This window comes from Procambarus clarkii, chromosome 32, assembly GCF_040958095.1.
Source record: "Procambarus clarkii isolate CNS0578487 chromosome 32, FALCON_Pclarkii_2.0, whole genome shotgun sequence".
Lineage (NCBI taxonomy): Eukaryota > Metazoa > Arthropoda > Malacostraca > Decapoda > Cambaridae > Procambarus > Procambarus clarkii.
In genome coordinates this window covers 33,339,317-33,367,115 of record NC_091181.1, presented here as the reverse complement: position 1 = coordinate 33,367,115, position 27,799 = coordinate 33,339,317, and the positions used below count along the sequence as shown (strand labels likewise).

General features: G+C 39.9%; 2 protein-coding genes across 3 annotated transcripts in view; both read left to right on the top strand.

Moving 5' to 3' along the window:
• The first annotated feature begins 2,425 nt into the window (after positions 1 to 2,425).
• Positions 2,426 to 13,364, top strand: wuho (tRNA (guanine-N(7)-)-methyltransferase non-catalytic subunit wuho). Its single transcript, XM_045744391.2, has 8 exons — positions 2,426 to 2,641; positions 5,655 to 5,765; positions 6,645 to 6,829; positions 8,047 to 8,210; positions 10,388 to 10,561; positions 11,482 to 11,708; positions 12,819 to 13,054; positions 13,159 to 13,364. Exons 1-8 carry the CDS (start codon positions 2,568 to 2,570, stop codon positions 13,311 to 13,313), a joined length of 1,326 nt encoding a protein of 441 aa, XP_045600347.1. The 5' UTR covers positions 2,426 to 2,567; the 3' UTR covers positions 13,314 to 13,364.
• A 5,901-nt stretch (positions 13,365 to 19,265) lies between these two features.
• The window catches only part of LOC123759396 (atrophin-1), a 34,518-nt gene continuing 25,984 nt past the window's right edge, over positions 19,266 to 27,799 (top strand). Inside the window, exon 1 of one of the 2 annotated variants that reach the window (XM_045744389.2) lies at positions 19,266 to 19,463. The gene's annotated coding sequence lies outside the window, so the exon portion shown is untranslated. The remainder of the gene's footprint in view (positions 19,464 to 27,799) is intronic. The other variant, XM_045744388.2, reaches the window with a different exon arrangement.

Here is a 27,799-nt window from a genome sequence, read left to right as displayed (position 1 = left end):
TCGCAGATGCAGTTTAATGCTGACAAATGTAAGATTTGAGGCTAGGTAATGATGATATTACGAGACGAGTTACAAGATTGGAGCTAGATGGTGTTGAGATTAAAAAAGGGATTTGGGAGTTATGATTAGTAAGAATTTAAAACAAAAAAATAAATGCATAAATGCTCGTAATATGGCAAATAGGACATTGGGATTTATTTATCGAAGCGTTAGTAATAAGACACCTGGTTGTTCTTCACCATATGCAATCAGTTTTGGTTGGCATACTATAGAATGGATATACTGTAGATTCACTAGAACGCATCCAGTGTAGGATGACGAAGTTAATCCTCTAAATTTGAAATCTGTCATATGAAGAAAGATTAACAGAGCTTAAATTACATTCGCTGGAAAGGCAAAGAGTTAGGGGTGACATGATAGAGGTTTACAAGTGGATGAATGGATATAACAAAGGGGATATTAATAGAGTATTAAAAGTATCAACACAAGACAGAATACGAAACAATGGGTATAAATTGAATAAGTTTAGATTTAGGAAAGACTTGGGTAAATAATTGTTCGATAACAGGGTTGTTGATTTGTGGAACCAATTGCCGCTAACGTGGTGGAGGTGGGGTCCCTCGATTGTTTCAAGTGCGGGTTGGACATGTATATGAGTGGGATTAGGTTGTTATAAATAGGAGCTGCCTTGTATGGGCCAATAGGCCTTCTCCATTTACCTTTATTCTTATGTTCTTATGTTAAACAACTAGCTACAAGTTCATCTAATATTCCCATCAATTGGCCGATCCATTAGGGATCTACATATAATTTTCATGTAGTATTCAAGTAATTGGTAAAATATTTAATTTATTAATAACAATATTACGAATATCTGCCAAAGTATTTTACATAAGGAGTTAAATGTATGATTTAAAATGAAATAATCTGAAATGTAAGCCGGGTTTAACAGTGGCAGGTGTTGACAGTGGCCAGGCGGAGGCAGGGGTGCCAGATTGCGCTACAAGTAGCAAATTGGGCTACTTTTGAGAGCCGCGCGCTCCCAAATTTTTAATTTCGCTACTTGCGACTTTTTGAGCTACTTTAAAAGCATTTTGGGCTATTAATATTAAGAAACTCAATGATGATTATTTTATGCTTTTATAATGTAATGTGTACAAATCACAGCCGCGTCCAACAACCTGATTGACTAGACCACTTACCGCAGGAGGCTTGGTCAGAGACCGGCCCCTGGGGACGTTGATCCTAGGAACCTTTGAAGGAAAAAGTAACCGCAAGGCAAGGTAACCTTCACCAGGGGCCAGAGATATCCCAACCTTGTCATTAATACTTCATCCCCAGAAGCTACACCTGGTTCCACAGATCTTCATTAAGATGAGAGGGTTATCTAGAAATTTACAGATTGATAAATGATGGGAAAGATCCCTTACAGTTAATACCTTTATCAGGAAGACGATGGTTGGCAAGGAGCGGTAGTTTAAAGCGGCTGTTAGATCAGTGGGATTCTCTAACAACTCATTACCAAATAGCTTTTTCCTCTTGTGATAGATATGTTGCAAGGCAACTATTTTCAATGTACTCTGATCCCTCCAATAAGCTATATTTCACATGAAGATCAGTGTAGCCTTCACACTGCCTTAGAAAACTTCACACTTGGAAAACTCAGAAGAATCGTGCATCCTCATCATGCAAAGCTTCATGTTAATTTGGACTACAATTCCATGTATCTGCCCCTGGAGAAAGTTGACTTAGGTTACGAATTTTCAGCACTTCGGCTCACTAACAGACAAAAATTTTTTATAACGCAGGAAAAGTTTCAAAATATTTAAGAAAGATGCCATAATTTTTTAGTGAAAGCTTGCAAATACTGTAGCTCCTTTCTCGTACTCTACGTAATGTTGAAACTTTAAAAAAGGTGAAAAATCTGTCACCTAGCATATGCCTTAGCCACACACGGCCACCATTTTCAGAACTTCCATGAGTATTAGCTGATTAGTATTAGCTAAACTTAATGAAATTGAAAGTCAGTGGCGCTTACTGTTAACCATTGACTGGTCCAACATTTATTTATGTATATATATATATATATATATATATATATATATATATATATATATATATATATATATATACATAAATATATATATATATATATATATATATATATATATATATATATATATATATATATATATATATATATATATATATATATATATATATATATATATGCGCAGAGATAATATTAATAAAACAATTAAAATCGTTTAATGTACTCAATATATCAAAATAGATTACCTTGAAACCCGTATCAGTCACTAAACAAAAAAATTGGGCTACTCCTATTACAAATTCGCTACTTTTAGACCGTCAGCTCGCTACTTTCAGCAATTTGGATCTGGCAGCCTTGGGTCACAGTGTCCAGGAGGAGGCGACCACCACACACATACACACTCACTCCACGTGGTCAAGACACTACACCAGACAACTTTATATACATTGCACAAACTACTAAAGAAAAACAAATTTAACGCCATAAGGAAAATTACAATTGTAAGACTACAAAAATGGGTCGCATAGAGGTCGCTCAGAACTTTATAGCGTTTTGTTGTGGGAACAATGTACTAGTTTACGATGGCAGGTAAGGAGGAAATTTGATTTTATTCTTGTTAACCCCGATCTTTAGTAGATCTCTTAGTCCCTCCTGGAAGTGGGGTCTCGGTGTGTCACTCTGCCTCAAGTTATTGGGAGAAAGCTTACATTTTTACGTGATGGTCGCTGATATTTATTATTTAATTTATTTATATACAAGAAGGTACATTGGGGGTTGTTGACCAGACCACACACTAGAAGATGAAGGGACGACGACGTTTCGGTCCATCCTGGACCATTCTCAAGTCGATTGTTGAATCGACTTGAGAAGTCGATTCAGGACTTGAGAATGATCCAGGACGAACCGAAACGTCGTTCCTTCACCTTCTAGTGTGGGGTCTGGTCAACATATTTTAGCCACGTTATTGTGACTCATCACCTGTACATTGGGGGTTAAGAGAGTACATACTAATGATGATGATTTTACATTCTTGTAAAGCCACTAGCACGCATAGCGTTTTGGGCAATTTATTTTGCAGAACTTCAAATTTGACAGCCTAGATTAGAACCAAACCTGACTTACTTCACAAGAGAATAGTGACTCGGTAGATATAAGTTCTCTAGTTTGGACCATGAGCAGGAGGAGTTGTGGATTCCTTAGCTGAGCATTGTCAAGAATCAATAAATCTTTGTCAAAAGGCATAAATTATTAAATGCAAGGCACAGATTTACATTTGCATGGCTAATTTTTTATAATAAATAATAAAAAATTTATTCGGGAAAATTACATACAGGTAGTTGATTTACAAGCAATGTTGGATTTATAGATAGAGCTAGTACATACAATACCTAAAGCCACTAATACACATAGCGTTTCAGGCTTTTCTGCCAAAAGGCCTTGATTATTACTTGCATGCAAATATAATTCAGATTCTGGATGAACTAGCTTATACAGTTGTATAACCAAGCCTTGCACACAGCTTTAAACCAACAACAGCTGTCTCTACAGGCTACAGTTAGAATAGGAAGCTCGCTTGCTGATAATTTTCTTTTATGAGGAAATGAGTGCCCATCCTGCTGACACTTTACCAAAAGCCAAATTTTCTAGGTTGGCTATGCTTTAACTGGCATTTTGATCATAAATGCAAATTTTTGTTTGGAATTTATGCAAAAAACATTTGCTGCTAGAGCCCCTTTACTTTCTCGGTTATAAATTATTTAACACTGTTGTGTGTATTTTAACATTTTAACGTAACATTAACCCCCTGCGCTGCTCACCCGTTAAATGTTGACAACCCCATGGTGCATACAAAAAAAAATTTCTGAAAATAATTGTTTTCTTTTGATGTTAATCAACATCCATCAAGCTGCAAAATCCAGGTAAAAAGTCTCTATCTCCTGTGGCTTAGCTCTAGTAGCCCAGAGACGTTGTGGTTTTTTATAGAAATGAGGTGAGGTGCTGCTCAGGAATAACTTTTTCATTGTTTCACGCTTTATTTAGTTTTTCGTACTGACAGGTTGTTTTGACGTCAAAGGTAGTGTTCATTATGTATAACTTACAAAATATAAGTAATGTATACAGTATACAGATATGTGTGCATAAATATATGCACACCATGTATTTATTTATACTAATATATATGTATAAACCAAAATCTTATAACTACACATAGCACACATTTTTTCCATAAATGTACATGGTAATCACTCATTTGCTTTTAAAAATTCAATGATTCATAGTATGGCCATCCTGCATGTCCATACATTGCATGGTGAAGTGCCAAACATGGTCCTTATCTTTTTATTAAGGATCTAGAAGGAAACTGAGGGTCTCGGTACTTTTTTTAAGATGGGGGGATGGTTACTGAAGGCCTGCAAAAGCAAATGTGAACCCCAGTAATATGCAAGACTTTTAAATCTTACATGGTACTTTAAAACGGCTAGCCGTCATGTGTAGTTTGCAGGAAATTACCCTCCAGCTGTGATGCACAGTAGAAGGGTTAATTAGCACAACAAAATGTAAAGAATAAGGATGAAATGTATGCATTCCATTCCTTTTTTTTTTTTTTTTATAGATTCTGACAGTCCTTGAAGTTTCCTGCTGACCTTTATACGATTGCCTAAGTAGACCTGTAGAGACCCTATAGGTCTTCAGCTTCATATTCCAAATAAGCATCTTTTCTCTATTTTCAGGTTTTATGCACTCTTAAGTTATTTATTAGATTAGGTGCTTGCTGACCTGGATATGTCTTGATTGCCTACAATCATTTCATTTTTTTGTTTTAAATTTTAAGGCCCTGTTTTTAAGGTCAGTGATCATGCCATCGAGAACTGCAGACAATACAAATACTGTACCTCAGTGTGAATATTAACAGTGACACTGTGAGCAAGCTACAGCTTAGGCTCAAGCTCATCAAGCCACAATATAGAATAGAAAGCGGGAGGTGCTTTTTTTCCCCATCAAGCGCTCAATGTAGTGTGGAGAAAAATCTTGGACACTGGGGAGATACCAGACATACAGGTACAGTACTTGTATCACCAGATATAGCTCCCTACACAAGGGAGGGAGCAAAGCATTGGCTGAGAATTATAGACTAGTCGCAGGAGACTACTGCTCTGTGATCAGCAGTCAGATCTTATGAATGAACTCAACAACTCGGGCCTACATGGATTTAGTGTGGGAAGATCATACCTTTTGCAGCTATTAGACTACTATGACAAAATCACTGATGCATTAGAAGAAAAATAAAATGCAAATGTGAAATACATGGTCACATTTGATAAAAGTGATCATGCAGTGATTACAATTATCAAATTTCTCAGTTTCTCTCTCCTTATCTTCCAGAAAATGCTCTTTAACTAATGGAAGTGTTTGTTGAGGTTTGTTAAACCATTTGGGTGGTTTTCTGTAACGTGTTGAGGCATTGTATATCATAGCATCTCCTTATTTTCTGATGCATTCAAGGAATCTTAAATAAATTGCTATGCTGGCTATTTTACTGTATTGCTACTCAGTTTTTTTTCTAAATAACTACATGTGGTTTTTGTTTTCACTTCCTCAGAAATTCTGAGACCCAAATTCTCAATGTGCCTAATATGGAGGAAAAGCATGCAGCTGAAAAACACACGACCAAAGAAACAAATGGTAACAACACGAGTAGCATTGCGTCTAGGTAAGATGAGCAAGTAAAATTAAGAATTACCAGTAAAGGAATAGCCTTTACGGTGTTAGTCTGTAATATAGATTTTCCCTTGTTTCTTTCAACAATTTAAACAAAAGCAATTAACTAATTAGAAATGGCTAAATGTGAGTTATATTGCTCACATTAGTTTTGAAATGAATTTAGAATTTATGTACTCTGGTTGATGATGCAGGTTTGTGAATATTGTTATTAGAACAAATTTTTCTGAAATAGCTTTTTCAGCAGCTTCATGAGCCATACACCTGTATGAGGGTCCCGGTAGGACAGTCAGGTTCGTTCTCTACTCACAATCGAGCATTCCGGGTTCGAATCCCGAGCAGGACTGAAATGGTTGGGCACATTTCCTATTGCCTAATTCCTATGTTCACCTAGCAGTAAATAGGTATTCAAGAGTTGGTCAGCTTTTTGTGGGGTTGCATCCTGGGTGGGGTCAGTAATTCAACCTGGGGGGGGGGGGCGCTCAATATATAAGCCTAACGTGTATGATTACACTCTTACTGCCTGTCCCCCGACACACTGAATTATAATTATTAATTATAATCCACTATTTTCTTAATGTCGGAATTAAGAAGAGCAATCAAGTTATCAAAATTCATGGTAAAGAAACTAGTTATTATTGAAGGGTTTATTTACTACAGTTTTCCATTCCACTCTGAAACTTCTTCAGGTAAAGAATGAATACATAAGTGCAATTTTCTTGGGTGGCTTAATTTTCATCAATCATTCGTAATATTCATCCTTCTGAAGATGTATGCATTAAATAACACGAAAGTAATTAAGAAACTGTCTTATATAATACTATATATAATATGAGATTTGTCTAATTGTCATATATATATCCACTTTCAGTAATGAGACTCAAATTATGTCTGTGAGAGCATCTCCTGATGGACACTATTTAGCCGTAGCATCCGAGACTAAAGCGGTAACAGTGTGGTGCACAAGGACGTGGGCGCTCCTCTATACCCATGATCTGGTGAAGAGACCCATGGCTATTGTTATAACATCTGACTCTTCTACACTGCTTGTGGCGGGTTTGTTTGTGTTTGTCTAATGTTTTAAATACAGTATAGTATTAAATACGGCCAGCCCACAATTTGCTAGTGGGTTATGTTTGTGTGAAAGCCACCTCAGTACTGCACTCACCCAGGACACTGCTTACTAGTTAGGCTTTGAGTGAATTTTAGTCAGCAAGTATTATGTGAAAATAATACTTGTACTGTATAATAATTTGCAGCTTTTTTTTATTTTTAAGGTTCTGTATATTTATTTATTTGGACTGTCTTTAATTGTCTAACATTAAAAATATCTAGTTGTGCACAATTAAAATTTGAAAATAATTATAATGTGTTCTAGATAAATATGTGGGAAGAAGCAGTAGGGGCCTAAGGTATTGTTAAAATGGTACAGTACATTACAATATCCACTTTACTTTATAAGTGTTGATTCTGAGCCAAAATATTTGAAACCTGATTTAAATTTAGGTGTATCTTCATGTGCTAGTGATCTTTTTTTATTTTAAGCGGCTATTTTTTTATTATTTATTTTATTTTATATTTATTTTATTTTTAATTAAGTGGCTAATTTTTTATTTATATATTTTATTTATTTATTTATTTATTTATTTACTTGTTTTTAATTTAACAATACAGTAAATATGTTACTATAAGCAGTGTAAGAAATCAGTTGTAATTTGTCAAATCTTCAAATAAATTCAATGTATATACTACTGTGTTAACTATTAGTGTACATTTTGCATCTTTTTAAATACCAGAAATAACTGTTTATCATTATTAATGTGGATAAATAATATTGCTCGTTTCACTTATTTAAATATTAGTTTAATGTTATCATTATGGAATGTTATGGAATTTTGTATGTTTTTTTATTGGTTTTAACTATAGATGTAATGAGCTGCATAGTTTCAAACATCACCTGAGAGTTGTTTGATACTAGGCTTGTAGAGCTTATTATGTCTATGTAAGGTACAGCACTATACAGTACCTCGAAATCTGGACTGAGTTAGACTGTTCTCCTACAACTCCCTTCCATCTTATATGATGCTGCAGGGATGTGTTAAAAGCTCCATGTGGGGCTGGTCCCTGAGTGTCATATTATTGGTCTGTTCATTAATCCTGTCCATGAAATGGCTTATTTTTAAACCTGATTTTATATATATATATATATATATATATATAGTTTTATAGAAATTTAACTTGTTTGTTAATATATTGTTTAAATATGCCCCCAGATAAATCTGGTGATGTGTATAATTTCCCATTAAAGGGATGTCAACCACAGGATGACCAACCCAGTTTATCCAAACAGAAAGGCAATAAAGAAGAAAGAATGAAGACGCTTGTTAAAGTGACACCTAAACCTTTGCTGGGGCATCTCTCAATGCTTTTGGATTTGGTAGGTATAACTCGTCTGTGAGATGAATACAAGTAGTAATCAATTCAAAGTGTTAGGAAAATCGTATTACAGTTCTTGTATTTTACTTTTGCTAATTGAAATAGTTCTTATTTAGCATTGTGTTACCTGACCTAATAAATAATCATAGTGCTGTATATTTTATTGCTGCATTTAGTCATGTGTGTTTGAAACTGCTAGTTAGCTTGGCTGCTTGACTTCTCAAAAGTGCCAACTTCAAAATTGTCACCTCTCCTGTGCAAGAAAAAAGTCTTCGTTGCTGGTTTGGCGAGCTGTAGATGAAGCTGGGTGGTGGGTTCTTTTTGTCTTACAATTCCAAGACATGAAGGGTGTCTTGAAGTTGTAAAATGTATGGCTATGGATATGCATGCATGTCTGTCAATGTGCAAAAAAAAAGTACACAAAAACATTAAAAACCAGCGTTGAATGTAATAAAACAGCTCCTTCTGTCGAGCCCCGGTGACTTCCTGAAGCCACCTCACTGAGATAGCTTCCCAGTACCGAGTCATATCAGTCATGAGAATCCTGTTGGTGTACTGGGGACCAGAGCCCAAATCTGGTCCCATCATAGAGAGCTGGTGTATTGTTACAATCACCCACTGAAAAAGCATCTAGAATGTAGGTGAAGAAATGCACAGATAAAGTACTGAAATTAGCTTGAACCCCCATAGTGTACAAAGCTGCCAACAGGTGGCATCCTGGAGTTCTTGCTTCCATGCAAGCAACATGTTAGCCCATACCTTACAGACCGTGAACCGATGTACATAGTACAGGGGAAGGGGAGAGAGGGAGGGGGGAGTCAGGGAGCCTCCGGAGCTTATCCAGAAAAAGGTTTTTCACTACTGTACTTGAAAATCTGATTTTCTGGGAAATCCCTTTAGTGGCTCCCTGAAGCTATCTAGCACAGAAGGAAAATATGGAGCATAATGGTGAGAAGAGGCAGCAATTACGAAATTGAAGATGAGATGCCAGGCTGGTAGGTCTGGCTTAAGGCAACACAAGCCCAACCAGGATCAGGAACAGTGACCAGATATGATGTCTGTCCTTCGGATATGAAGATGACAATGATTTCAATATATGACTTCGAGGGGAGGAAACGCCACATCGAGAGACGAAGATGGCTCAAAAAGCATGAGCCAGCCGGAGGTGAAAGAAAGTACAAGATAACTTGCAAAATGGTGCCAAGGAAGTATTGACAGCAAAAATCAACAAGAGTGGCTATGCCACAGCCATGCAAGAAGAGAGAACAGTATTAGGGATAAGATGTCGATCAACAAACAACCAAGACAAAGGACAAAACCAGTGGAATGAACACGGAAGAAAGAGGACTAAGATGAAAAGAGACAGGAAACTTCATACTGTCACTACATTGAAAGCTGAAGGATCCACATGCACACCATGCAAATGCTGATAAAATGTCAAACTCCAGGTGTGGAAAAATGGCCAGGTTCAGACACTGGGTCAAAAGAGCCAGAAATCACATTTGAACTGGCCACCAAGTAGCCAGAAGGATCGCCTTGCCCGAGGACATCTCCAACCTGGACAATACCCAGAGCAACAACTGAACTGGGGAAAGAGATAGAGGAACCACATCGTTGTTATACTTCTCATTCCCACTGGTGCTCTTTGAGTCCCAGTTTTTCAGACTAGTGATGGCCATTGCAAATTTTGATCTCTGATCTCGGTAGGCTGGCAAGGGCCAGGTGCAGATTGATTTTAACGGAGTTTTCCAGATAGCTAGGAGCCACCTCGGGAGCCCTCCTATTGGCTATTGAAAACAAAATTGTTTGATTTGTTTTCGTTTTGAGTTTTACGTGTTGACATTTCTTCATATCAATGACATACAACAAAGTACAGTATAAAATATGAGTTAACTATGTAAAATTTTTAAATGGGTCTCAGTATATGCTCTACATAGAAGTAGAAGACAAAATACTGCCATGCAGCACTAGAAGTTGGTTGTATTTGAAACAGATAAAAAGGCTGACTAAGGAGCTTGGTTTCACATGTTTTGTTTATGTGCCATAAGATCTAGGAATTTATCATAATTAGCTTATAAGTACAGTGCAGTACAATATATATATATATACCATACAGCAAATTAAAAATGTTAGCAATTATGTTATTACTGGATATTAAAATTTATTTCCTTTCCTTAGACAATTACTGAAGACAGCAAATATATCATCACTTGTGACCGAGATGAAAAGATTCGCGTATCTCACTATCCTAATTCTTACAACATTGAGGCCTTTTGTCTTGGCCACCGAGAATTTGTTACGCAAGTTGACCTTTTACCTAAAAACAACCAACTTATTCTCTCATGCTCTGGGGTAAGTAACTGGAACTTATATGTTTTCTTAAGATCGATTCTTTTGTTTGCCTAATATGGAAATCACTTTAAACACTAAATTTATTTATATTTATTTGATTGTATTTGTGTTACAGTATTTCTATTTCATAGATGGTATTAAATATTTTCTTGCAAAGGGAGCAAACAAAAATGCCATAAGTTATTACAGTGTGGCATTTTAATTTTAATACAAAATTCAAGTGCTGGAAATGTTTTTGAGCAAGGGCCTTCAGTCACTTCCTGAGCCATTGTCTGGGTCCATCCAGGACACAATACAGTGTGACCTCTATTATCCAAACCAGTTGGTATCTCAGGTTGTTGGGTTTAAGTGATAAAATAGGGCATGTGACATAATAGGTGTAGGTGAAACTGGCTTTACGTTAGTGTAGTTGAAAGGCATCTTTCCACAGCAACATTGATCGACAGGTAACTTTTCCCAGGATTTTTAAAATATTTCACTTTATTCAAGTTAAAATAGCATGGATAGAATTATTTAACCACATAAATAAGGGGAATATTACCCGACAGACAACATTTTGTGATTGTCAATCACACATGCCTTCACCTATAAAGAATTAGGCAAATTCTCAATCCCAGGGCAAGACAAAGTGTTTGCCAGGGCGCTTAAAGAATTCAGAGATGAGCTTTGCGAGTCATTATCTACCATATTTAGTAAATCATTAGGGTCAGGCAGAGTACCAGAGTCATGGAAGGTTGCTAATGTGGTGCTGTACCAATTTTCAAGATAGGAGATAGATTACTTTCACCAATCTATCGGCCAATTAGCTGATAGTTTGGAGACATTAATAGACATTCATTCTTATGTTCTTATTTCTTACCAAGTCTTGTCCCTGACATGTAACTACAAAAGGAGATTTTACAATTTTAGTCTTCTTGCAGGATGGAACATTGAGGCTTTGGAATTATTTGAAAGGAGAATGCTTGGCATGCAGTGATACCAGAGAACAGACCACCACACTTTTGCATCACTATCAAGAGTATGTCCAGCAAAAAAATGAAGAATCTGAAGAGATTAAGAGATTCCTTCTTGATTATCCAGCTGTCAAGAGTTTTGCATTATATTCATCAAGTGAAGAAGTACATTCTGTAGCTGCTTTGTTAGATAGGTAATATCAATATATCTTTTATTAAGAACATAAGAATGTAGGTAACTGCAGATGCAGATGGCTTATTGGCCCGTACGAGGCAGCTTCTATTTCTATCTACCCAATCTCATTCATATATATGTCTAACCTATGCTTGAAACAATCAAGGGATCTATCTTCTATTACACCATGCTGTAATTGGTTCCACAAATCAACAACCCTGTTACCGAACCAGTATATACCCAGGTCTTTTCTAAATCCAAACTTATCCAATTTATTCCCATTGTTTTGTGTTCTATTTTGTGTTGATACTTTTAAACCCCATTAATATCCTCTTTGTTATGCCTATTCATCCACTTGTACACATTTATCATGTGTACAGTCTTCCTAATTTTTTGCCTTTCTAGAAAACGTAAATTAAGCTTTGTCAATCTTACTTCATATGATAGGTTTCTAATTTGCAGGATTAACTTCGTCATCCTATGCTTGACGCATTCTAGTGAATTTATATCCATTTTATAGTATGGTGACCAAAACTGAACTGCATAATCTAAATGGGGCTTAACAAGAGTAAGATACAGCTGAAGAATAACACCAAGTGTTTTGTTATTAATGCTTCAAGAAATAAAACCCAGTGTCCTATTTGCCTTATAACGAAAATTGATGCATTGATTTTTGGTTTTAAATTCTTACCAATCATAACTCTTGGATCCCTTTCACAATCCGACTTTACAATCTTGACACCATTTAGCTCGTATCTTGTAATTATCATCATTACCTAGCCTCAAAACCTTACATTTGTCAGCATTAAACTGCATCTGCCAATGTTTTGACCATTGCATAACCCTATTTAATTTGTCTTGAAGTGATTGTCTTTTTCTGTGTGTATTTCCCTCCCAGTACCCTTTATTGAATATAAAGCAACTAGTTGCAGTTGGATTTCAACCAAATTACCAGGGGGATTTTTATGGAAGAATGGAATAAGTGTATTGTGATAGTTTTAAAAATATTGCTTTTACCTGACTGCTTATTGAATGTGGTTTAGAAACATTGTGCTGCTGTATTTGTCATATAGAGACAATTTAATTTTTGACTGTAGGAAACATTTTGAAAGTTTATTATCTCTTTCAGAATTCCTGCTGTATTTGTGTACAGAATAGAAGGGATAACTTTAAAGCACATCTCGACAAAAGAACTTGAGGCTGAACCAAGGAGTGTTGCCTGGTCTTTGAGTGGGGAACTGATTGTCCTGCAGGAGAAAGATGAAGAGCCTCTCTCTGTGTTTGAGCTTGTAGATGATAATTTACAAGAAGTGGCTGAACATTGGCTGGTGTCCCTCGGCAAAAAGCAAAAACATCACTTTACTGGTAAGAGAATGGATAAAACAATGATAAAAGTAATATTAAATGCATGATGGACTACCTATGTATTAAGGGTCTTAAAAGCTAATTTAATTTCTGCTAATTTTCAGTGGGACATGATGGACTTAATTTGGATGTTTTGTACAAGCAGCGGTACGACAATGTTGCAGATTATCTGAAGAAGAAGGAAGAACGTATAGCCATGGAGAAAGCTGCAAAAGATGGCTTGATTCCTCTAGTCAAAAAAGGACGATGGTCAAAATAATAACAAATCGCTTTATAAATTAAAAATTTAACAATAAAGAAGTTAATTTTATTGGCAAGACATTTATTACTTTTTTTTTTTCATGGTGTCACATTGGTAAGCCAAAAGGTCTTGGGTTGAATTCTCACTGTAGGAAAGAAGCATTTGGGCAGCATTTCCTTTTAACTGATGTCTCAGTTTACCTAATAGTAAACAGGTATCCGGGAGTTGTGTAACGCGGTGGGAAACGGCTCTGGGGGAGGTTACGTATTGGCCATGTGTGTTTAACTCATGGGTACTTAATGGGGTGTCGCACTGCTGCTTATTGTCTGAACTGCATTGTCCCTCTTCCTGTCATTCATATCCTTGTTGAATGTTCTGACTTCCAGGATGTGCGTGTCTTGCTTCCCAACTCCCTTGATAGAATCCTTGGTTGATCAGATACGTTTGATATCGCTTGCCTAATGCACTTTTGCTCTCATATTGGCATCCTTAGTGATATTTAGCACCTCTTGAATATCCTGCAACTTTGGTTTCCCTGGCTTGGCATCTTTTGATTATTACTTACCTGAAAACATTTCCTAAAAACTAATTTCATCTTATTAATATTTTTGTTTGTAATGCTTTCATTAGGTTGCTTATGTATTTAACATTTTCACTTAATCAGATTCACAATTATGTATCTTTATGCCAATTTATTTTGTATTGCTACTTTCCAGGCTCTTCCTCAAGAGGAAGAGCCTGGCAAGTAGCAATATAACAGGAGGTGCAACTTAGTCCATGAGGCTAATGATTCATGATCAGGAGAACAGTTTAGCTTTCCTTTGAATTTTATTAAGAATTTGCCTTGTGAAGCTTCCCGAGCTCGTGAACTTGGTATGATTTGCATCCTAAATATATTTGGCTCTGGAATGATCCATGACAGTTACACCGAGTTGCTAGGTGATGTGCCAAGGTGAGAATCTTGTTACCATTGCTAGGAGATTAGCATAAAAGAAATGAACAGTAGTAGTGGTATGAATTGAGGAACAGCAAGGATCTGAATGAGGAGTGCAGAACAAAAGACAGCTGCAGTGGCAAGAATCCTGACAGATAGGGAAGATGGAAACGAAGGAATAAAATTTGGTAATAATGACTGCCTCTTTTTGTTTTCATTAACTAGACATTAACACAATGTCTAGTTAAAGAATAATTTAATTTATTCAGATGGTTAGGGCCATGAATGACAATAGCAGCAGAAACAAATGTGCGTTATGTGGAAGCGAAGTGGGGAACTCCCACAAGTCGCGAAACTTTTCGTGGTTTCAACAACCACGAAAAATAGCATGAATCACTCCACTTCACATTTCCAAACAATATTATCCCTTACCTATTCCAACCTCACATTCCATAGTGCTTCTATTGATAATTACTTACATTCCATAGTGGCCACTTTCCCAGTGTCTGCCCACTAATCCAGATCCACATCAAAACCTCCACTCCACACCCTGACAACTTAAAATCCACCCCAGAATTATTGTCATCCCCGACGTCTCCCGTCCTCCCAATTGTAAGCTAATGACCAATCAACGCTGTTGTGTAGGTATATAATGAGAACAACAGTAAGAGACAATGTGATCGGGTTGAGGAGAGACGACAGAATTTCTCATAGAAAATGACAAGATGTACAAGGAATTCAACATTATAATAATAATAAATATGCATACATAAGAGATTATATTAAAGTGGCAAGAAGTCTTTACGAAAGAATATGAAGACCAAGGTTGTAAGATGAAAGGTGGTCATAAGTGAGTTGACATGGTCGTCACTGGAGAAACTATAGGTATGTCAGTCAGTTGGTCCACTTAATATCATCATGGTTGAAATACTTAGTGGATGACAAGCATTTCAATAAAACAAGACAGGCAATCTTTGAATTTTACAAACACAAATGTGCCAATATTAATTAAAATATGGGGACATAAGAGGCAATTATGGAACTGTCACTGACAAGTATTCCATGTAAAGTGCTGTAGAAACCTGGTTTAGAATAATAGAGTACCAGGACAGTATAAAGTTTGTATTCAGAGAGGGAAATTTATGTTGAACAAACTTGTAACCAATATAAAACAAGAAAATGAATGCTGGGTAGACTATCTTCCTGTATTGTTGAGAGGCATTTTTATACTGTTTCTCGTGAAAGGCTGGTGTACAAGATGGTGAGAAAAGCTGGGATGACACTAAACTGGGCAAGGGAATACCTAAATGATAGAAAACAAAGGGTCAGTCATAGAGGGTTTGAGCTTGAGGGATGTAAAAAGTAGAGTTCCCCAAGGCCAAGCTTTGGGACTATTGCTGTTCCTAATTTACGTGAATGACCTACCCGAGGGAGTGATCTCACACAAGTCAGTGTATGTGAATGACCGGAAGCCAATGGGGAATGTAAAAGCCTTATAGGACTTGAAAATTATAAAGGGACTTACAAACTACCCGATATTTACCCCAAACGCGTCGGTCATGTCAAATCAATTAGACCCCCCCCCCCCTCCCTTTCCTGGAAATTTGTAGTCACTGAACTGACATTTGAGTATCTGCTTAAATTATGAATGACCTGTTAAAGGAAGAGATCGGGAGGTAGAAGACTTTTTTTACCGAAGAGTAAACTAGGAAGAGATGTGAAAAATTACATTGTGAACACCATGGGAAACATAACTTCAAGACTACACAAGACATGATGGTTACTCCACTCAGAAGTGTCACGCAATCGTAGTGTTCCTGTCAAAAGAGATTAATTCCGTAGTTTAACCATGGGCGTATGGAAGCAAATCGGTTAAATACAAGAGATGTGGAAACATCAGGAACAAGATAGACCACATGAGCAGGAATCAGTACTTCTGCGTGAATATGAAAACAACATAACATAAAATCAAGCTCAGACCCAAGATGTTCTACAACTATGCCAGAAAGGTGCCTGTGCCTTTCATCATTATCTCTGGTGCGCCCCCACTTGGATTATTTTATCCAAGCATGGAGACCTCATCTTCAGACAGTCATATCTACTTTGGAGAACGCTCAACATTAGGGGTTTGCTAACCATTTGCAAGCCTGAATGATTTGCAATGTACAATCTAGTTATCATCATTGCTTGTGTTTTCTCAGCCACAAATGTGATCTGCCATCTCCTACTCCAGGTAGAAATCGCTGAAAGTTGGTGATTGATAAGTCTTGCAACGGTAGGCATGTCCTCCTTTCTGTATGTAAAGGTTAAGAGTGCAGTCATCAGAAGAGGTTTGGGCTTCAGGAATAAGATGAAATAGATCGTTGAAAATCCACAGCAGAGGGCCTGCGGACAGGTGAGAGAGAGTGCGGACAGGTGAGTGAGAGTGCAGGTAGGGAAGTAAGCAAGTTAGTGGTGGAGTATAATTACTTCCGTGTGGCGGTCATCAGAAGAGGTTCCTCCACAAGTCATTGATCAGCTGGGCTGGCGTCCCGCACGGGTCGTTATTGACGCTACCAACCACCCCAACACCAGCCTTTCCTGCTGATGTTGAAGCAAGTGTATACACAGCGTCACGAGTGGCCCGAGTCCGTTATCAATGGCAGGAAGATGGTCAGTACTATTGTTATTACTGCCAATATTTTTTATACTCATAAAGCAAAGTTTCCTTGATGTACGGTAGCATCCTCTTGGCCATTTTGTACCGATTCTTTGTCATATGCATGTCATGTCGAGATTAGCATCACAAAACGTGCCTCACGCCCTCCTTACGAGCACATGATGTTTGGGACAGTTTCATTTGAAATTAAAAGTAGATATTTTTGTTTTAGCCAGTTTCACGAGATTGTTAATATTTCTTTCGTTTTTGGATTTCCCAATTATGAATGTAATTATTAATCTAATCCCATCGCATATGCTGTATGTAACATACACCACATACATACATATCATACACCATTTTGTTCATATTGACAAGTGCACCAATGTAATTTTATTTTCTCACACACAGTCATGATATATATACACACACACATACACACACACCACACAGTCACGATACATATATATATATATATATATATATATATATATATATATATATATATATATATATATATATATATATATATATATATATATATATATATATATATATATATATATATATATATATATATATGTCGTACCTAGTAGCCAGAACGCACTTCTCAGCCTACTATGCAAGGCCCAATTTGCCTAATAAGCCAAGTTTTCATGAATTAATTGTTTTTCGACTACCTAACCTACCTAACCTAACCTAACCTAACCTAACCTAACTTTTTCGGCTACCTAACCTAACCTAACCTATAAAGATAGGTTAGGTTAGGTTAGGTAGGGTTGGTTAGGTTCGGTCATATATCTACGTTAATTTTAACTCCAATAAAAAATAATGACCTCATAATGACATGGGTAGCTTTATCATTTCATAAGAAAAAAATTAGAGAAAATATATTAATTCATGAAAACTTGGCTTATTAGGCAAATCGGGCCTTGCATAGTAGGCTGAGAAGTGAGTTCTGGCTACTAGGTACGACATATATATATATATATATATAGGATGCATACTGGTAGTGTTTAATATGGATGGGACTAACAGCTTTTGTCACGAGGCTTTACTAACATTTTCAAAGAGGCATTTTTATATTCCTTTTTTTTATTCTTCTGTTGCAAACTAGTGGAGAGCGGTGTGACTCCCTGACTGGCATCTTGAGTGCCAGGTGATAAACAAGAGTGGTGTGAAGCACAAATGTAATAATAATAATAATATAGGAAGCGTCATTCACGTGGAGCATTAGCCGGGAAGAACAATATACACTAAAATATGTAACAACTTAAGCTTATCACGACAATGACTTGTTTATTTAAAGGAATTTTGGGGCTCAATTCGTGGGCCCATTATGTGTCTGTGTAACCTTTAGCGGTTGCAAGATAGGTATAATGGCGTCATATTTAATTAATTAAACTACAAAAAAAATGTATCGTTACCTTAAGAAATATACGCCTGGGGAAAATTTGTGTCTCTGTACACTGCCTACTTGTACTGACATGTCCTACACATGTTTGATGAGGCCTGGGCGACCTTTCATCCCGTCATGAGCGTACTCACACAGTTGTTTGCATGCCAAGAAGCATTTATACGTATCAGCTTACGAAACCTCTACATCTTTCCTTAATTATGGCAGATTAATGAAATAGTTTCTGAGCTCCGAAGGGCCCGAGATTGTCTGTAACAGCAATTAATCTTGGGTCGAGAAACGACCTAGTAGCGTTTTCAAGTCGTAAACTGTTCAATATATATTCAGATAAAGCCGCCACGATCGAGGATAGATGTACAGGTTTCGTAGGTAGAGAGTTAAATGCTTGGTGGGTGAATCCTGGCGTGACCGTACAGTGGCTGCTGGAGGTGTTTTACTTGATGCATTAATTATATTTACAGAGGTAGAAATGTCTAATATTTAGGGCACTCCAGTAAAATGTTAACATGTTAATTTTTTGTTTAACATTGTAGAACTGAAAATTAGATATGTAGAAATGTATCATTACACAAGTGTCCATGTGAGCAATACATCATTCCCGTGCTGGTTTATCGGAACAGTTATAAAGTGATTATTAGAGGTTTGATTGTATTTGTAATAAGAGTGTGGGACTAGTGATACAGTACCGGGAGGCCGGGTGCACATTACCACCACCACTACAGTAACCTGCAGCTGTAGGCTGTGGAGTAGCCACACAAGAATTCCTATGGCCTGAGGCAGTGTATGCAGCGAGGGACTTGGACGCGCCTGCCTCACCTTACAAAATTATCCCTAGAGCATATTATCTACAATCTCCTCGCTCTACAAAGTGAAATCAACGATATTTCAAGACTATATACATGTAAAAGAAACTATAAACTACATTCCTAAGTATGACTGGATTCAATAATACCCGTAAATATACAATATCCCAAAATGTTTACGGCACAGAAGTCTGAGCGACTCCACTTCACCCGCGGCTGTGGTGGGGTGAAGAGAGGGTCCTGGCGGCTGTGGGCTTCAGAAGTGGTCTATACCTCAGTGAGACGGGTGTTACGGAAATTGATTTCAATCGTAACAAGATATTACAACACGGGGGAGTTAACAAAATACTTTGGAACGCCATTAATTTAAGCTGAGGTGAGTGTACTAGTTAGGCTGTGGTCGTAATAGAAAGCTTTAGAGAGTTAAGCTGGGTTGTTGTAGGAGCGTTGAGGTCACCCGTCCGGGTGCTAGCCAGGACTGAAGGCCAGTGTCTAGTAATCATCTCATGTTAAATCTGCATATTGTTTGCTAATTAATTTGTGTGTATCCCCAACACTTGTAACACTGACAACGTTGCAATAGTTTTCATAACAAATGTGTTCACGTGAGAACCAAAAACAGCGGAATAACAACCTTTTGTTATTTTACATTGAAAATGGAACTATAAGTTTAAAATTGTTGTTAATGGACAAGAAACTTGTCGGGTGAGTTGCAAACGCTAAGAGACGACACTTGTTCAGGCAAGGTGACGGATTGTGCATATAACTAAGGTATAATCCTAAGGTACTATCGGGGTCAAGTAGTACATTCGGGTTCGTTCTCGACGCACACTCGAGAATTCCGTCGGGTTCGAATCCCGGGCGGGACATAAATGATTGTCCTTTCACCTAATGCCTCTGTTCACCTAGCAGTGAGTAGGTACTCAGGAGTTAGTCAACTTGTTATAGGGTTGCATCCTGGGCGGGGTCAGTAATTCGACCTTGGAGGGGAACCTCGATAAAAGCCAAATGTGTATGAATACACTCTGGCTTCCTGTCCCCCCGACACAATGAATTATTAGTATAATGATCCGGGTCACCCGCTACTATGCTGGTCATCCAGGACGCGAAGGTCATGACTAAGGGCAAAAACTGGTTCCTGTAAAACAGTAGTTTCGCTGTAGCCTATGGCAGAGGGGGACTGGGTCACGGTGGGCCTCTAGGTGCTATCCTCTCCTAGTTCTTGTCCAGCTTTACCTCTCCCATATATTATCATTATTTGTTACCATTTGTATTGTCTTATGTTTTGTCGTTTATCAGAAACTTGGCAGTAGGAGAAACGAAGACCAACACTGTAGTATTGGTTATAAAGTAGGCTAAAGTAGGTTATACAGAGCTGGGTCATGTTTATGGTGTAGGGGCTGCCACAGTGTAGGGGTGTGGGGGCTGCCACAGTGTAGGGGTGTGGGGGCTGCCACAGTGTAGGGGGTGTGGGGGCTGCCACAGTGTAGGGGTGTGGGGGCTGCCACAGTGTAGGGGTGTGGGGGCTGCCACAGTGTAGGGGTGTGGGGGCTGCCACAGTGTAGGGGTGTGGGGGCTGCCACAGTGTAGGGGTGTGGGGGCTGCCACAGTGTAGGGGGTGTGGGGGCACCACAGTGTAGTAGAAATACAAGGTAGTAATCAGAGTGATGTTAACACTACTATTACCATAGAAAAGTGAATAAGATGGAAGGTGTTGGGTAAGTGGGACGACCTCCCTGGTTCTGACTCATACCCCGGGTATGAGGGCCAGGCCTGCTGGTGTGGGCCGCGCCTCCGCCGCACCTCACGGACCCACCCCCATTAAACCCACCTCATTAGCCTACCTCACGTCACCAACCAATGCTACCTCGCCACTAAGGACCCTGATCATTCCCACTCACCCGCCATACCATCGACGAATTGTCTTGAATGTCTGTAGAATGTAACTATATGACACAAGTTCAGAGAAATAACAAGAGAATGGACGTGTGTCACCAGCAGTTGCGAGAATTAATTTGTTTATAAACCCAGTTTTGGAGGGAACGCGAGAGTTGCAGTGCTAAGGTACTCTGGTAAGTCCCGTCTACATGGACAGGTCATATACATACAACGGTCTTGTATCTTACAGCGTCGGCGTTCACTTGGACCCCAGTAACCAAGTGGTCGGGCACAGTTCCTGCCCTCCTTCCTTGTCCTCGTATCGTTTCTCAGTGCTGTATGGTGGGGGTCTTGTACTCGCCTAGTTGTGCTAAGTTGTGCAATATTAAGTTGTGTGGTGCTGAGAGGGGGTTGTGCTCCACCCCAAGCACAACTAGTATTCACCTAGTTGTGCTTGCGGGGACTCTGTTGTTTCGGCCCGCCTCCCAACTATCAATCAACTGTTACTAATTACCCCCCCCCATACACCTAGAAGCAGTCCGTAACAGCTGTCTAACTCCCAGGTACCTATTTACTGCTAGGTAACAGGGCCATCAGGGTGAAAGAAACTGCCTATTTTGTTTCTGCCATCACCGGGGATCGAACCCGGACCCTAGGATTACGAGTCCAGAGCGCTGTCCACACAGCTATTAGCCCGTCGTGTGGTGCTGGGGGGGGAAGGGCCTGATGTGGCCCTCGCACCCTACACAACGACCCCCCCCCCACAGTTCCAGTAGTGGTGGGTACCTACCGACTGGCAATAGTCATTGCCAGACTAGTGACACAAGTGTCGCCGCTAGTTGCATCCTATAGTCTATCCATACTCTGGCAATCTCGCTGTTTTATGAAGCTCGCCCTCGTATTTTAGTGTTTGTTTAGTATTAACTTTGTATGTTTGTGTATGCCAAGCGTCTCCTTTTAGAAAATTTATTGCCAAATAAAAATATTTAAATCCGACGGATGTACATACGTGGGTAGGATATTGAATTATTAATATTATATCCTGCAGCATGTGAACATTTTCGGCCTACTGTTGATCACGTAGATGATTCCGTCAATCGTATTTTAGTTTTGTTGCGTACGGCTCAGAGTGTGTGTCTTGGAATGTCACTCATATACTCTTGAGTGTCTTGGGATTATCTTTCGTTATTCATACACCCTTGAGAGTCATGGAATGTCAGGGTTACCATATATTTTCACGTCTCTTCTGCATTCTCGGTAAGATAATTATTCTCAAAGGAAATAACCTTGTGATGTAACTTGTGAATTGGTTGTAATATTGTTTTGGTGTGTGTGTTCACCTAGTTGTGCTCGCGGGGGTTGAGCTCTGCTCTTTTGGCCCGCCTCTCGGCTGTCAATCAGCCAACTGTTACTAGTTACTAATTTTTTGTTAAATCTACTAACAACTAAATTAATTATAACGTTGCTGTCATTTCTGTCCATGCGAGAGGGTTGGGTTAAATGCAGTAGTAATTTACCAAGGGTTTAGAAGGACGCTAAAGTAAAGCTTGAACAGCAGCGTGGATCATGTTGCAGTTGTGCAAGATCACAGGACTGTACGTGTCTCGTGTTTGCCACATCCTTGCTCTTCTGTTGCATTTATACATTGATTCGGTTGTAATAGTGTGGCTGGAGTCTGTATTTCCGCAACACTCCTCTCTTAAAGGGCCAGTATGGGTGAAAATCCAGAGGGCCGTCGTGGGCGAGTCGTCGCCCCGCAGGGCCGTCGTGGGTGAGTCGCCCGCCCCGCAGGGCCGTCGTGGGTGAGTCGCCCGCCCCGCAGGGCCGTCGTGGGTGAGTCGCCCGCCCCGGAGGGCCGGCGAGGGCGAGTCGCCCCGGAGCCTTTCTTGCACTTCCCTGGTCCAAGGCCGTGACGGGGCCAGCTAGGTGGCCTGCCTGCTGCAAGAAGCGGGTCTGCCGCCGAGCCGGACCGTTACCCTCCCTCTCATTAATACCTGCGGCCATGTTTTTTTCTCTCATTACTCTTGTGTTGGCTCTTGTTATCTTACTTCTCTGTGGCGTGTAATTTAGCTCAGTCACGCAGGGGGGCCGAAATGGTGTTCCACGAGTACCGTCGCATCCCGGATGAGGTACGAATTATAGGCCGGTATTTTTTTCGTTGAGTTTACTAATACCTGTAAGGAAACTAGCAATAACCTCACTTAGAAACCAGCCGTGCCCCTAGTGGAAGGGTGAACTGTGGATCACTAGATACCACCTCGAAACTGTAAGAACCTTAGGAATATGTGTAGAATAATAAACCCCACATTGAGTTAAGAAAACACTTTGTCAAATATTGATAATGTTCTTAAAAGATTTCCCCATTTTGCACCCGCAAGATAACGTAAGCTTTTAAGGGTTGATAAATGTTAATCTTGTTTGAGGAGCTGTTCACTTGAGACAGTTAAGCAAGTCCCAGCTGTGTCTGGGTACAAGTGACAGGATGAACAACCCAGCGGGTTTTCTTCCTATTGGAGAGTGTTGTACATTCTGCTATGGCGGTATGTTCACTCACAAGATGAGTGGCGCTGCCCAATAAACTCGCCCCTCGGGGCAAAATTTAAATTTAAAATTTGAACAAGACTCGGTATCCAGGAGTGACGGCTGTTCGACCTTGAATCGTTGATGATACTGACTGGACGGTGGTCTCCGATATTTTACCCACTGGGAAGTGGGTTTACTGTGGGTCCGTATACGTACTCCCTCTCCCCCCTCTCCCTCTCTCCCCCTCACTTAACACACTCATGTGTACGTTGTGTGTGTAGATCGGTTAGAAAGGCAGAGTCCAAGAGCTAATAGGTGGATTCTGCAGGCACAAATAGTAAATACACACACACTCACACTCGTGATGTTTTCATCTTGAGGTGGTGCTAGATGCACGTAGTTATAGTGGTGACAGACGAGAGGTGACTAAGATAATCTGGACCCGTTATAATGTGTGGAGAAGCAGGGGGGGGGAGCCTTGTGTGTGGGTGTGTCCGGGGGCGCAGGTGCCCACACCCTGACCCACATCAACCGGCCCACTGCACCCAACGGCCCACTCCACTCCACCCCACCACGCTTCACCCACCACGCTTCACCCATCATCAAGAATGAAGCAGGTGCATGTCTAGTTTATTTTTCCAGTAGTGTGTGTAGTTCCCCCAACCACCTGCTATGTATTGCTGTATACTAGTGTATGTATTACTAATTGTAATGTTTATTTTTTGGCGATAAGCCTGGCATGGAGACCGAGACGGCTGCGGTCAAAACATTTCTAATTATCATTCATGTTCCTACTATGATTAGTTGCTTGCATTGGTCCTTTACTTGAGGAGCTACGTACACATTGTGTGTCCCCCTCTCTGTCATCGTGTTGGTGTATGTGTTGCTGTCCTGCTTGTTCTGCCTTCCATGTGCATTCTCCATGCTTTCTTATTTATGGCTTTTACGCCTGTTCTCTTGTCATGGCTGGGTCATCTGTCTTTTTGCTGGGGAATGAATCTATAATCAACCTTTTAAGAATGTTTTCTATATTCCATCACATCCTGTACCGACTTATGCCTGTGCCAAGAACTTCCTGTATTTGACTGTCTTCCTTTGGTTATAAGTGTTTGCAGAAGATGAGTCGCAAATAACGTGGCTGAAGACATGATGATCAAACCACACTCCAGAAGATGAGGAGACGACGTTTCGGTCCGTCCTGGACCATGATGTAGTCGATGGTAGTCCAGGAATGATCGAAACGTCATCTAATCTTGTAGTGTGGTTTGGTCATTACAAGTGGTTCTTGCCTTTGACCTGTACTACATATCCATGTCATCAAAGTGGTCCCTGTCTCCTACTCGTATTTTTAGTCTGTCTTTTTTCACTTGAGGTATGGGAAGTTAATTATCAGGATGAAGAGCTAAGAGAGTGTTACTTTATAGTACTTAGAATGGATTGCGACATGCTCTCTACACTTGGAACTGATACGAGGACAAGGAGCTGGGTTATCAGGAAGGAGCGAAGGAACGGCGCCCATCCACTTGGGGCATCGAGACTCCAACGCCAACCCTGCAAGAAGAGAGGCGGTCGCAGTACCGACCACTCCACGTGACGAGTTATTTTGACTCCTGTTGCTGCCTTGACACGTTGCATCCAGAGGTTCCTCTCTTGGGCATCCTGCTTAACCCTCCACGTCACTTGACCACTGTGGCCGCTCTTTATTTCCCGCGCAATGTTCAGGAGAATAGTCGTGTGAATAGTAGTTTTGCTCCCGTTCTGCTTGACGCCCTCAGCAAGGCGCGGCTTGTCTGCTTTTGTCGTGTTGTTCCCATATTCTTTCCGGTGCGTCTGTGCTTCCTGTTAATTGTCAGGAATTTGCACTTGACCGTCACTGCTATTTTTTTGGCGTTTTGCTGTAACTGTTGTGAAGTTAAGTGACACCATCAGCGTGTCGTTGTTGTTATAGATTCAGCTACTCGGAACAAGTTCAAAATAGCACGGGCTATGGTGACCCCGTAACTTACCTGACACAGGAGCGGATGCTGCATCAGTGTGACAGTCAATTATTTAAAGGTTCACATCCCCCAGAAAGAGTTCCACACCTCACCAAACACTTTAATGTGTCCTCGTGATCAGTTACTCAGGGAAACACTGCGTTCGAAAGGTCTCTTGTGGTCTTCGTTTCTCCCGCTGCTGTTACATCTACCTACACTGTGGCAACTCTTCCTTTAATTATTATGCCTTCAAAATAGATCTTTACTTGTATACTAGATTTTGGAGAGCCTTGGTCGCTGTTGTTACTGGATCCTCTGCGACAACTGCGTCACGAGAGAGTAAGCCTGTGCTGGGGGTGGAGGTGTAAATTATGGTATAGGGGCAGGGAGAGGGGAAAGATAGAAAAACCGCCAAAAACCAGTGCGCCAGACAGCGTTCACTGCAGCAACAATAACCAAACCTGTACGCCAGACAGCGTTCACCACAGCAACAATAACCAAACCTGTGCGCCAGACAGCGTTCACTGCAGCAACAATAACCAAACCAGTGCGCCAGACAGCGTTCACTGCAGCAACAATAACCAAACCTGTGCGCCAGACAGCGTTCACTGCAGCAACAATAACCAAACCTGTGCGCCAGACAGCGTTCACTGCTGCAACAATAACCAAGGCATCACATCACTGACTGAGGCGAGACAGGAAATTAATAATGTTAGCCGCCATTTACGAAGGGTAGCAGGAAATGTTCGCTGAATTATAGTCAAATACAAATTATCGTCAAAATAGTTGTAAAAATTCCTTAGGAGTGTAGGCATCATGGAGACGCCAGCGGCTTCCTGTCTGCGTCGTGGTCGCTGGAGACGGTGACCTTCACAAGTTTGACATTGGTGTTAAATATAATTATGGAAGACTGTTATTACGGAGAGGATCTTATTTCGCGTGAAAGAGAGCATAATAAGTCAGTGTAAAGGGTTATTCAGTGTTAATCAAGTCGGTATGAATATCGCAATAAATTATTTTTTCTAGCTAATTTCTTATTTCTTTTAGTAAAATGTTTAAAAACATAAGGTAAAAGCCCGGCATCCGAGATTGTTATGGGTAGGAAACTGAGAAGTATTAAGCAGGCATCACTACAGTGGCTGAATGTTACAAGTCACTGCAGGTCCCTTGCCACCACCTTGGCTCTGCTCTTCCTGGATTCCTACGGCTCCCAACCCCGTCCTCACACTAGGCTGGTTAAAGCAGTAGCCGTCCTCCCCAGACAACCCGTCCTCACACTAGGCTGGTTAAAGCAGCGGCCGTCCTCTCCCAGACGCATTCATCAATTTTAACATACGGTGTATTAAAAATTAGTTTGCTCTCATTTATAAATTATTATTCTAATACATAAACGTTTTATGTATAGCTAGGCGTGTGTTAGGTTAGGTATTAAGAGTCTGTTGGCGATTATTTGTATTTTAAGTACGTATGTGAGCATTTATATTATTGCTTCACCATAATATAAATTGTGAACCGAACCTGTGGTGTTGACTCTTCCACTTACGTAAAGTCTTGGCTCACTATTTTCCACAATGTTCGTTTTCTTATTTATGTTATTGTACGTCAGGTCAGATATAACCATTACTGCCCCAAGATGTGATAAGGCAGCCCGTCCTTATAAACAAAGGCCACAGTTAGTGATTACTTGAACCATGTTAACTATTTAGTGGTCTCTGAGCCTCTCTGTATACTGACGACAGAGTCTGATTACAAAGGGACCAAAGAGTGGGACCTCAAGGCCAAAGTATTTGAATATGTTTACAACTGGCCAGCGACTATAAGAAATATTACCGGAACAAACGTGGACATCTTTAAGAAATGCCGGACGGACCAAGCTGTTGTGGACATGTGGGCCAGCGGGCCGCTTCATGCAATAGCCTGTTAGACCAAGCTCTCACAAGTCAAGCCTGGCTTGACATTTCTTAATAAACACGAGCGGTCCTTGGTAAAACTATGTTTGGATGCTTTATTAATCTTTGTCCAGATATAAACGAATGGTTTGTGCGATTAACGATTAAAAGAAGCCAACGTGACAATAGTTGAACGCAAGTGATCTATCTCCCATCTTTCTTACCGTTGGGCTAAGAATGATAAACATTAAGCTTGAGCAGCGTCGTCTGCAAGCTTACATGTCAGCACAGACGTGACAGCTGTAAGAGGGCTTAACAGCGAGCAGTCTCAAGCCTTGCCTTGCCGTGAGTAAGTTCTCAGCGAGGGTGCGACCAGCCCGCCTGGCCCTGACATTTAATACTCAGGAAAGTTCTTGTTATTGCAACAACGGGTAAACCGGTGAACA